Raw genomic sequence first — 12669 nt, 5'->3', positions numbered from 1 at the left:
TATGCAGCTGTACACACACAGCTTTCCTGCAGCCAGGCAGCTGTGAGAGCATTTAAGTGATCCCTCACCCCAAGCACAGAACGGCCCCCTCTGCAAAATCACAGGTGGGGCTGAAGCTGCCTGTCCATCATTCAGCCCAGCCCAGCTGTCAGCCATGGCTGGGTCCACAAGGAGCCCTGCATCTAGTGAATCCCATGACCTGAAATTAAGTGTCATTAGTAACAGTGGTTACTCAGTCTATCCCAGACCAGGAAGGAACCACAGCCTAATTTATTAGCAATTTGATTCATAGTAACATGTATGTACTGGCAAAATCTGGGCATTTTGAGTCTTTATAAACTATATAATTAAACTTGGTGTGGGGGGGTACTAGAACAAAGTATTGGCCTCATTTTTAATTTATTCTCTCTCAAGCCAGAATGAATGAGTGTCTGGAGCCCATGGTAACCGAACGCCTGCAGCTCAGCCTCCCATTACTGGAAAGAGGATGACTGTCTCTCAGGGTGGTGGGGAGGTCCAGCCTCTAAAGGATGACACAAGGCTCCCTCAAGACAGATAGGACTATTCAGAGGAATCGTGGCTGCTATATAAAAAATGCTCCAGAAAATGTTTCTTAGAGGGGACCAGAGCTGAGGACTGTCATACCCTCTGGAATCTGCTTGAAGGAAGGGTGGCCCTGGGTTCAGGGTGATTCTTTCAATACCCAGAGTCTGGCCCATGCAGGGCTGGCGTGGGCTCCAGGTGCAGTGTGTGTGCAAAACTCTGTCTGAGCAAGGGTCTGAAAGCAGATTGTCGCTTTGGGGGCCACTCACTCAGCGGCCCAAATTGCGTACCCACACAGCTGAGTGTGAGTAGGACCTGGAGCGGCCCCACAGACCTGGTGCCTTGCACTCATTGACATAAAGCAGATGATGGAGAAGCCAGATGAAACTGAGGCACAGAGAGCTTAAGCAGTTTACACTAGGCAGTCCAGATACTGAGTGGCAGAGCGGGAGCTTAAACCAGGGGGTCTGGCTCCAGAATCTGGGATCTTTTCCACTGAGCTGCAGCTCAGAGAAGCAAATACTAAAGCCAGACTGAAGAGAGCTGTCTCAACAAGCAAACGGGGTAGAGAAAGAAGAAACATGGAAAGTGCACCCTCAGACCAAGGCCAAGACCAAAACCTGCTGCCTGGGACAGAGCTGGATTGATCAGAGTACAACAAGGCCACATCATTCCCCCGAAAGAAAGGTGGAGGTCCTAACCCCCAGTGCCTCAGAATGTGACCTTATTTGGATGTAGGGTGTTACTCATATAAATTATGTATTTATGTTTAGTATATATTTTTATATAAACTGTATATAATTTCTATAAATTCATAGGTATTAATTATATATATAACTAATATAAATTAGTTAAGATGAAGTCACACTGAAGGAGGGTGGGCCCTAATCCAATATGACTGGTATCTTTTTAAGAAGACACACAGAGAAGATGGCCATGTGAACGCAGACACAGAGGGACAGCACCATGTGAAGGCAGAGGCAGAGATCGGAGTGATGCATTTATCTACAAGCCAAGGAATTACCAGAAGCTAGGAAGAAGGAAGGAGGAATTCTGTTTAGAGTTTCGGAGAGAACATGGCTCTGCTGACACATTGATCTCAGACTTCTAGCCTCCAGAACTGTGAAACAATCAATTTCTGTTGGTTAAGCCACACAGCCTGTGGTACTTTGTTACAGCAGCCACAGGAAATTAATACAACCACTTTTCACATTCTCAGCCAGCCTAAGACGCTCAGGCTCACATCCACGATTTCCCATCATCCTCCTACCATCTTGAGTCTTGGAGGCATTTCATCGCTCCAGTAGCCAGTCTTTCTCACCCCCAAAATAGATGTAAGCAAACAGCCCAGAATGTTATTTTGTGGCACCTGCCTCAGGTACGGGCAGCAGCAAACCTCCAGCAGTCAGCATTCCCAGATACCCTTGGACTTCTCAAAGCAGCCGCACTGGCAATGCTGGGCCCAGCTGGCCCATGTCTGTCCTGCACCTTCCCTGGTGGGGCCCCTTCCTCTGCCACACACCCCTGGTGGCTGGGGAGGCCAGGACCATTGGCCCCTTGGAGGTAAGGAAATGAGGAGCCTTGAGAGAAAGATGGAGGTTTGCAGAAACCCCCACCTCAAAATGTGCTGTCTCTAGTTTAGAAAAGACTCAGAGTAGCCAGGTGATGGCCAAGTAGATGAGTAAGAAGAAGAGGATCATGCTGTCAGCAGGCCTTCTATTCGGTGCTGGGAGTAGTCGTAGGACATGACCCTGAGGCTGGAAGCTCCACACAGAGGAGATCACAGAATGCCGCTTCTGCACCTCTGGGCGGCAGAGCCAGGATTCAGAAGAGTTCTGTCACCTAGAAGATAAACTCAAGGGCTTGGCTATCCTTGCAGCTGCCATGTGCCACCCTCGCTGGGAGCCACGCACTGGACCAAGGGACTCATAATATCGGCTCACTGGCCCTCTCTCTGGCCCCCTCTCTTAGGTCCAGTCTAGAGATAAATGTCCATGTCCACTTATCCCTCTGTCAGGAAAAGTAGGCCCAGCTCTATATCCTAAAGAGCCAGGATGAGGCTACTTGTATAAATGAGTCTCTCCTGCAAGGCCCGAGACTGGGCCTGAGCCCTCCCTGCTCCAGTTCTAGGGCCGCAGGCTGAGCTCGGTTATTGGTGCTTACAGGGTCAGTTGAGAGCCAGGATTAGTCAGGAAATGGCATATGAGGGCCCCAGGGCAAGACTTGGTGTCTTTGTGAACTGATGACACTGGTGCCTTTAGGGGAATCTGAAGCCCTGTCTTTACCCCAAGTCTCCCCAGAGAGATATAGTTTCAGTAGTGATAAATGTCATCAATGAAAGAAGGGAGTGTGTGTATCAGTCACAGTTCAGCATCCACCCGAGCTAAGTTAAGGCGAAAGGGATTTATTACAGGATACTAAATAGTTCATAGAATCGCTGACAAGGCTGAAGAAACCGCATAAGTTGGGATTTCAGGAATGATCCCAAAGCCATGCTGCAGAGCCAGGCCACTGTGGGGCTGTACTGGCCGCCAGTGTCGGATGTGGCAGTGTCCCCGCCTACATGGTCTGGAAGCTACCCCTGCTGTGGTTCACACCTGCAAAATGGACACTTGGGACTCCAAGACTCCTGCCACGACTCCTCTCGGCAACAGAAAAACAGAAGCACAGGCTCTGCTTCAATTCTGCCGTCTCATGCTGGTACACTGGATAGGAAGAACCAGATGGCATTTAGAATCCTAGCTTCAAAGGAGTCAGGAGGTGTTTGAAGGTGTTCCAGAAGGGAGTCATATATCCAAACCATAGTGTATAATGAAGGGGAGTCACCAGGAGAGCACCTTAACCACTGGGGATTTCGGGAAGATGATCCTGCAGAAGTGGCATCACAAGCCAAACTACTGATGGGTGTTAGCCAGGCAAGAAGGATCTGATTCGCATAAATTCGCAGATAGCAGGGCCCCACCTCAGACACTGACTCAGTGGGACTGGAGCTGAGCCCAGTTTGCTGCCATCTTCCCCTATGATGCCCTTGATAAAATTCTCCAATGTCCTTTAGGTACGTTCTGTTCCGTTTGATCTTCAAGATAAACCTATGAAGCAGCCTCATCAGGTATTCTTACCTTGTGCAGAGAAGGAGGAGGTAAAGGTCAAGAAGGTTAAACCACTTTCTCCAAGCTGCCCAACTTGCTGGAGGTGGAGCCACTGGCCACTACCTGGACCTTACTCTCCATCGCTCCTTTCAGTCGGATTAAGAACAGAAAAGCAGATGTGTGAGCTGGGAGACATGAATCCCAGCACTAGTCCTGCTGGGGTCAAGGACAAGCCTCTTCACCTCTCTGACCCTCTTTCCTCACCTGTGAGGTGATGTGGCTGGAATGCATTTGCAAACTTTGGTAGTGGGAGCCTTCTTTCAAGAGAAGTGTTGCGTGTACCTACATATTAGATAGAAAAAAGCAGAGCTGCTACGGTTGCCTCAGGGAGCATCCAGGCCCTCTCCCCCCATGATATCTTTGCTTGAGGTTTACGGAGCTGGACCCCCAACGAAGGCCTGTGACTCCTTGCCTGAGCCTGCTCACATCATTTCAAACATCGTGACTTTCATCCACAGAGGAAGAGCAGGAGGGGGCTGTCTCTCTGGTAGTCCAGAGTGCCTGGATGTGGGAGGGGTGGGGGGAAGGGGGAGGGGTGCTGAGTATTTAGAAAATAGAAGAATTGGTTGATTGGCCAATGGGCCCAGCTTTTGAGGTAAGCGTGTTAGGTGTGGTGTCTCATTCTGCTGCCTGTTTCCTAAATTAAAAATCTTATATCCTGTTCACCTGGTGGAGATATTTGCTTGAGATGAAATAGAGCAGTTTTGAAAAGTAGTAAGGGAAATGAGACCATCTTGGAGGACGGTGGAGGCATCTACTCTGCTGGACCTTGGCAGTAAGTGGCCTCCATAAAATCTCGTGCATCCACCCCCTGAGCCTTCTGGCAGAGCAGCACTCACATGCAAGTACACACGACAACTACCAGAATAGGCACGTCCTGGGCTAGCTGAGGGAGCGCCTTCCTGATTGAGCCAGAAAGAACATGGCTCGGAGGAAGAAGTCAAGGCATCACACCAAGTCCACTTCCACCCAGAATTTGAGAAAACTCTGAACAGCTTTGGTGGAATTGCTTGAGTTAATACTATGTTTCACTATGTTTGCCTTTATTTACCAGAAAAGCAAAGAAAGTGCCATTAAGATCAGTACGAATTGGATATGCGGGCTGTCTGCCTATTCTTGGTTATTAACTGACACTAGGGGCATTCCATGTACCTCTTCTAAAATCATGCCAAAGCAAGCATCTGCTGAATGGAGGTGTTCACAGAAAGCCAGCAACTTTTGTTGGAGCTATTTGAGGAAACTATTGATGCATCTTCTGGAAGAGGCTGGCCATGGTAGTCGTCCATGGGTACAGGTCTTCTCATCAGAATCTATAGCTTCTTTCTTTGGCTTTGCCTGATAAGATTATTGCCTATAGCCAGCCAGCAGGGGCATCACTCATTATTGCAGCCCTTTGAAAGTTACTCCTGAAGAGGAGTGATGTGACTCACCTGGTGAGACCCGGCCAGAGACTATTTAATTCAGAATTAACAGGGTAAGGCACAGAGGAGCAGGGAAGACCGGAGTGCCCAGAACGGGCTCAAAGGAGCCTGTCTTTAAGGATGGATGGAATTAGAAAGGGGAAGGGGAGGAGGAGGAAAATTAAGGTTCAAGGGACTATTAATAATAGCTAACATATACATATGATGGAATATTGTTCAGCCTCAAAAAGGAAGGAAATTCTGGCACATGCTACAACATGGATGCACCTTGAGGACATTATACTAAGTGAAATAAGCTATCACAAAAGGACAGATACTCTACGATTCCATTTGTGTGAGGTATCTAGAATAGTCAAATTAAGAGAGACAGAAAGTAGAATGGTGGTTGCCAGGAGGAGCTGAGGGGCAGGAAAGGGAGTTGTTTAATGGGTATAGAATTTCAGTTTTGCAAGATGATAAAAGTCTTAGAGACAGTGGTGATGGTTGACATTAAGTACATGTGAATGTACTTAATGTCACCGAACTGTACACTTAAGTTAAAATGGTAAATTTTATGTTACATGTATTTTTCCACAATTAAAAAATAATAATAGCTAACAATTTATTGAGCACTTGCTGTATGCCAAGCACTGCATAGAGCACTTTACTTCTCGCATGGTTCTTGAAATAACCATATGAAGTAGGCACTTACTGTTTTCACTTCACGGATATGGAACCTGAGGTTTGTGGTCATTAAGTCAGTCTCCCACAGCCAGACGACTTGTGATGGTCAAGTGTGGATTGCACCCAGATCTGCGTGAGTCCAAATTACAAGTCCTAAACACTGCACTGCGTGAATTACAGACTGAAACATAGGAGCTAAGAGAGGAGCGACCCTCCCTGCCAGGCACTGACCGCTGAAGGTTGAGAGGCGGTGTTTCTAAATGTCACCTGGTTCTGCTAGAAGCAGGAATTAGGTTTTCTTCTGCCTCCAGGACCCATGGCCTTGTTCAGGCTCCTGGATTCAGCGAGCCCTTGCTGGGCACTCACCTGGCCTCCCCATTGCATGGTAGTGTTAGAAATTGTCAGTAAGTCATAAATTGCACGTTTTATGTGCAGTTGGCTTGGAACATCCCAGGACCCTTATTGCAAGGAGTGACCTTGTTGCCTGATCTGTTACAGACCACAGTAATTGACTACGTGAAGCCCTCAGATCTCAAGAAGGACATGAATGAGACCTTCAAGGAGAAGTTTCCTCACATTAAGTTAACACTCAGCAAAATAAGGAGGTATGAACTTTCTCTTCAGTCTCCTCTCCCAGGAAGCATTAAGCTCATGGTTTGTGTGATGGTTCAAGTGAGACATGGGCACAGTCAGCAAAAAGAGGCTCATGCAATGCTGGCTGCCTTGGGCCCCTGTGTGAGAGCTGAAGGAAGCAGGACAGAAGACAGAGCTCTTGACACGAGCTGACGAGGATCTGTGGGGAGGTTTCTTTTGTTGGTCATTTCATACTATCTGTAGTTCACCAGTTCAGTAAGATTTATGTTATTGAAAACTCAGAGAAAATAGGAAACATTTGACTCCCTGTTTTCTCAAATGTAGACAAAACAGAAAAGAGTGGTATCATAGTTTGAGATAACTCTTTACCCACAGTTGTCTGCCCTGAAATGATAGCCAAGCTCTATCTTTAAGTAGTCAGCAAAACAGCCAAAGCAAGGTCAGGCCTATGTTTCTCCTATGGCAAATTGGATCGGCTTTGTGGTGACTCATGTCTGCCGGTCAAAGAGTCCAGAGAGGACTGGCCTTGCTGGGCCAGAGAGAAGCTGACTTGTGGTATCTGTGTGCCAGGACAGCAGAATTTCTGTGTATGTAATAATGGAGGCTAAACTCTACACCAACACAATGTTGGAATATGTGCCAACATTTAAGCACACAAATCGGTATCCCCGTACTCATTTGATTCTGCCATGTTCCAAGCCAAAGAGGTCAGAAAAACGTAGTATTTACACTTTGTCCACTTGCTGGGCAGCTTTCCTAAGCACACTGGCCATTGTGCCTTTAGCCTAACCCTTCTTCTGCTGTAGTTAATGAACGTAACTGATATTCTGCAGAGCTGACACCAAGTACCTAATTTATTTCTACATTCGTCTCTCTGGAATGACTGTAGTTCTCCTCATAGTTTCCCTCTGTCGCTTTGGACAACTCTCCTAGTTTCCAGAGAGGCCCTTGGAGATCCACTAAGGTTCATTGTGGTTATTTGTGTCCCATATCAACGTGGTCTGGACTCTGTAGAACTTCATCAACAGCAAAGAGTCCAAAGCCCTAGCATTGAGTCTGTTCCTCACACATTATGTAACTTTCTCACTCACAAGGACTTAATCCCATTCCACGTCACCTTTCTGGGAATGAGAAAGAGGAAATACTTTCGAGATGAAGTAGTCCTTTTCTTTGGGGTCCCTGAAACTCTCAAGTTCTAATAAGACTTCTCTTCCTCCTGTCTCTCTCTAGTCTGAAGCGAGAGATGCGGAAGCTTGCTCAGGAGGACTGTGGCTTGGAGGAGCCCACAGTGGCCATGGCCTTTGTCTACTTTGAGAAGCTCGCCCTCAAGGGAAAGCTAAACAAACAGAACCGGAAGCTTTGTGCCGGAGCTTGTGTGCTTTTAGCAGCCAAAATTGGAAGTGACCTCAAAAAGCATGAAGTCAAGCATTTAATTGATGTAAGTAGCCCCTGTCCTGACGGCTGGGCTTGTACATGCTCCAGTCCAGTATTATCCTCACAGCCACTGAAACCACTATATGACAAGAGCAGCGTGACCTGCAGAGCGTCCATCAGACGCATTGGCTCAACAGACCTTGGCTTCCTGCCACTGTGGTTGCCTCCTCTTTGGGGAAAGGTGTGGGTTTGACTAAGTGGTTTCTCCTTTCTCTTAAAGGAGAGCCCCATCCAAGCAAGAAAACACTAATCTCCTTAGATGAATATATGAATGCCTATTTCAAAATATGGTGAATTCATAGAAAATTTGAGGTACGGTAAAGCCAACAGATCAGGATACAATCGCCGTTGCAGAGATAGTTTGTTATAGTTCCCAAGAGGAGGGGTGTCCTAGCTCAGGCTGCCATAGTAAAATACCAGAGACCGGGCGGCGTAAACAGCGGATATGTATTTGTCACAGTTCCGGAGGCTGGAAGTCAAAGATCAAAGTGCCAGCTACTTCAGGGTCCAATGAGGACCCTCTTCCTGGCTTCTCACTATGCGCCCACATGGCACAGAAAGAGCGGGGAGGGGTAGAGAGAGAGAGCATGCCCTCCTCGTTTTCTTCTTATAGGGGTACTAATTACATTACGAGAACTCCTTCCTCATGAGCTCGTATGATCCTAAGCACCTTCCAAAGGCCCCACTTCCTAATATCATCACATTGGGGGTTGAGATGTGAACATGATGGGAGGACACAGACATTCAGTCCATAACAAGGGGCCATGTAGGAAAGTACCGGGGTTGGCCAGGCATCAGAGGGAGATAGAGGAACTGTGGGCAGGAGCCTTTATTTTGGTTTCCACAGGAAGGAATGGGCAAGGCAGGGTGAGCAGACTGGGACTGACTGGTTTGAATCATATCAGTCGGCTTGGGGCATAGGAGCCGTGCCTGGTTGTCTGGCACATGGCCATGGGTGATCAGGGCAGGCAGATAGTGGCCTGGAGTGTGAGAGCCAATACAGGAGGTGGTTGGTGTGGGCTCTGGATTGGTTGGTTTACATTTGAAAAGCACACCCTCTGGGCACTCTGGGAATTGGCCAACCCTGGGAGGGACAGTCCCTCCAGGGTCAGCAAGGCCCCAGGATGTCCAAGGCTCAGAATATAGAAAATAAAAGTCATAGTTAGTGCAATGCCCCAGATACCTATCTGTGTAGCTGTCTTCAGTGACAAAGGAGAAAAAGCAGAAAGGGAGCTAATGTAGATATGCCCCACGTAAAAAAAGTATTCTTTTTTCATTTTAATTATTTTTAAGTGTATAGTTTAGTGGTATTAAGTACATTCATATTGTTTTGCAGCCATCACCATCTATCTCTAGCATTCTTTCATCTTGCAAAACTGAAACTCTGTACTCATTAAACGACTCCCCAGCCCCTAGCAACCACTATTCTACTTTGTGTCTCTATGAATTTGACTATTCTAGGTACCTCATAGAAGTGGACTCATATAGAATTGGTCTTTTTGTATCTGGCTTATTTCACTTAGCATAATGTCTTCAAGGTTCATCCATATTATAGCGTTGTCAGAACTTCCTTTTTAAGGCTGAATAATATTTCACTGTATATATATATACCACATTTTGTTTATCCATTCATTCATCAATGAAAGAAAGTATTCTTTAGGCCGGTGCTTTACCGATTTTAAAAAATGGTACAAAGTCATCTAGCTTGGAGGTGATCTTTGGATACCAAATCTGAGCTGAGATTCAGAAAGTTTACATAGATATTTGCAGATCTAATGAATCTTTAGAAATAACAAATATTAATAAAATTTTAAGTGATATTATGTTCACTTAATCATAGTTGAATAAAATACCACACAGCAAAAGCTGATAGTATTAATGCAGAATATAATGGTAATGCTTTGACGAACCATTTGCCGTAGCAATTAACCTAACACAGGACCTCACCCCAGTTATAATCTAAATGTAGTCTCTAACTACCCATTGGTGAGATTAAACCAACAACTAAGTTTAAGCCAAAGCAGAATGTACTGCAGCAAAAATGAGGCCTTTGCTACCCACCTTTACCATGATTTTTCCCCTTCATTTCTATCCCAGCAGCCCTTACAGCTGGGTGAACTGGGAGGCAGTGTAGGAGGGGTCCCCCTAGGCCCAGAGCCAAACACCGGCCACTCAGCCTGTTCAGATACACAGGAGTTGTGTGATGTTCTGAAAGTGAGGTGACCTCACCAGGGTCCTCGTGCATAAAATAAAACCAAACACATAGAATCAGCTCACTCGATTCTGAACTTTCCATGTGATTATCGTTGTAGATGATTTGCTATATTTTTAGTCGTACCTCTAAGCCCGAATAACTAGTTGTAACAGTAGAGTTTGAGTCCCAGTTAAGTTTGAATCTCAGCATTGCCATTTACTGCCCATGTCATTGTGGACAAATTACTTACCCTCGTGAGCCTGTTGTCTCACCTGTAAAATGGATAAAACATCACCTGAAAGTCACCGGATGTATGTGAAGCTTCCACAAACTGTGGGTCCTCAGGAAGGTTCGATTCCTTCTCTACCAGGACTGAGGGCAGGAAGTACAGCTGATGCCTCCCTTTTCCCTCCACAGTCTTGCCCACAATGGGTTTCTCTGTAAACACTCCCCGGCTGATGGGCAGAGAGAGAGGTTGCATGTGGAGAAAGCCTAGGATTTTGATTTCAAAGCTAAAACACTTTGTTTTCTTTAATTCTGTTGCAGAAACTGGAAGAGAAGTTCCGGCTGAACAGACGAGAACTGATTGCCTTTGAATTCCCAGTGTTAGTGGCCTTGGAATTTGCCCTTCATTTGCCAGAGCACGAAGTCATGCCCCATTACAGACGCCTGGTCCAGAGCTCCTAGCACAGGCCCCCTAGGAGGGCCAGGGACCACTTCCTCTGAGCTCGGCGGAGCAGCATTCAGTACTGAAAATGCAAAAATAGAACTCAACATACCAGGCTTTTTCCTCTCAACATGTTTTTGTGTAGAAGCAGTACCGGAAACTTTTCAGGGAGTCTTCAGTCTGGCTGGCCGAGATGAAATGAGAGCTGTTTGTTTGCTACTCAGGGAGGGAAGAGGACACCCATGCAGAAGACAGCAGAGTCCCTTCCAGCTCTCCACTAGCAAGAGTTCTTAGCTGTCTCCGCCCCAGGCTTCCTCCCGGGCACACGCAGGCCTTGCAAGTGTGGTCCAGGGCCTTCTCTCCAGACCCGCTCACTCAGACTGAGGTTCTAGAGCAGAGTGGGGAAGAGAATTTGCAGAAGTTGGGGGAAAGCTTTTAAAAGATACCCTCACTGTGTCAAAAGAGTGTGCCAATCTATTTTTGTATCAGCTGTTGAAGTGCACTTTCTCTTGGGGCGTGTGCATGACTAAGTGTGACAGTGTGTGTCAGAGATGTCTCGTCAGCTCTCAACCCCCAAAGCTAGCCACAGACCTCAGCCTGGGGTCATGAGTGGTAATTTCTAGATAATCTCTGGATAACAGTCACTCTCTATACCAGATTGTCGGACATCCTCTGCCCTCAGAAAATGACATTGTTTCTGTTACTGCTTCTACCACGCATAGAACAGAAAAGACACGTTCTCAGTATTGGATGGGTCTTGTGGAAAGGTGGGGAGTGTGGCGCTCTGTACCTGTCTGCCGTCACACTATGTGCACACACTTAACCTTCGCACTTTTCCCACTGTGGAGATGGCTGGGGTTCTACTCCGTGGTATGTATTCCTGTGCTCTATGTTAGAGTGCATAATAAGCACATTTATTGTGCTATATATATATAAAGTGTTTTATAAATATCCAGAATAAGGGTAAGACACATGATTGGTGTTTTGAGGCTTTTGACAGCTGGGACAAACTGCATCTTGAGCTGAGGTTGTGTCCATCGATAGAGGCAGTGACTCCTATCACCACCATGTACCCAGGTCTGTTAATGCAGAATTTCAACTGTGACTTGTACTAACTGCTGCGACAACCTGTACTGAGGCTCGTGACCACGCCATCACCTCATAGCCGTAAGAGATAAGCACCCACTGCGGTTCACCTGACTGAAGAAAGCCCTTGGCCATGTAAAAGGAATTAAAATATTTTATTGTTTCTATATACATGTATGTGTATGTTTCGACACGTGCATTACCCCTTGCCCTGCATTAAGGATTCCTTTGCTGCCATCCCCACTTCAGATTTCACACACAGATTTGGAGCTTCTCACATCACCCCAGAGAAAGAGCAAGGGGAAACTGAGCATATTTAGCTTTAGTTAGCAGAACTCAAAAGAATCTGACAGTCACACAGGATAGAGAGTTTCAAGGAGCTGCTGGGGAAAGAGCAAACAGGGTATTCGCCTTCTTTATAGTTGTAGATTTAGCTGAGTTTAGTCCTAAATATTGTGCTAACAAATTTCCTTAGCTGGATTCAGTTTAAGACAATGGTTTTGTTGGGGGCTATGATGAATGTGATCTCTTTGGCTAGATCATCTAATGTTTAAGGGCACACCAACTGTTCATGAGGGAAATTTGGAAAGGAAGCACAAAGTGCTCAAAGCATCTCTGTCACCTTAAATACAATGTGCCCTTGACCTTCCTCTCTTGGTGTCTGTTACTTGCAGCTCTCTGATGAGCCACCCCAGTTCTCAACCCAGTCAGTGCCCTGGTGAGTGCCCTGGTGAGTAGAAATCCTTTCTGAGAAGCAGGGCCACTGACATGTAGAAACTGCCCGCAGAGCTCCTCACCTTTAACCTGCCTTGCGTCCCCTGCCAGCCTCAGGGGATTGTCCGGTGGATGACGTGCCACTAGCCCAGACCTAGGGAGAGTACCCTGCATCCTTCTTGTGTCTTAATATCAAGCTAATAT

At 46.5% G+C, this 12669-nt stretch overlaps 1 protein-coding gene across 1 annotated transcript in view; it reads left to right on the top strand.

Moving 5' to 3' along the window:
* The window catches only part of CABLES1 (Cdk5 and Abl enzyme substrate 1), a gene marked incomplete at its 5' end in the record, with an annotated part of 101658 nt that extends 89736 nt beyond the window's left edge, over positions 1 to 11922 (top strand). Inside the window, 3 exons of the mRNA XM_006920031.3 lie at positions 6275 to 6381; positions 7601 to 7808; positions 10545 to 11922. Coding sequence (XP_006920093.3) covers positions 6275 to 6381; positions 7601 to 7808; positions 10545 to 10685 — 456 coding nt within the window. The remainder of the gene's footprint in view (positions 1 to 6274; positions 6382 to 7600; positions 7809 to 10544) is intronic.
* Between the last annotated feature and the right edge of the window lie 747 nt (positions 11923 to 12669).

Source organism: Pteropus alecto, unplaced genomic scaffold, assembly GCF_000325575.1.
Source record: "Pteropus alecto unplaced genomic scaffold, ASM32557v1 scaffold146, whole genome shotgun sequence".
In the NCBI taxonomy this organism is placed as follows: domain Eukaryota; kingdom Metazoa; phylum Chordata; class Mammalia; order Chiroptera; family Pteropodidae; genus Pteropus; species Pteropus alecto.
The sequence above is the reverse complement of the archived record's forward strand: the minus strand, read 5'-3'. Positions and strand labels throughout refer to the sequence as shown.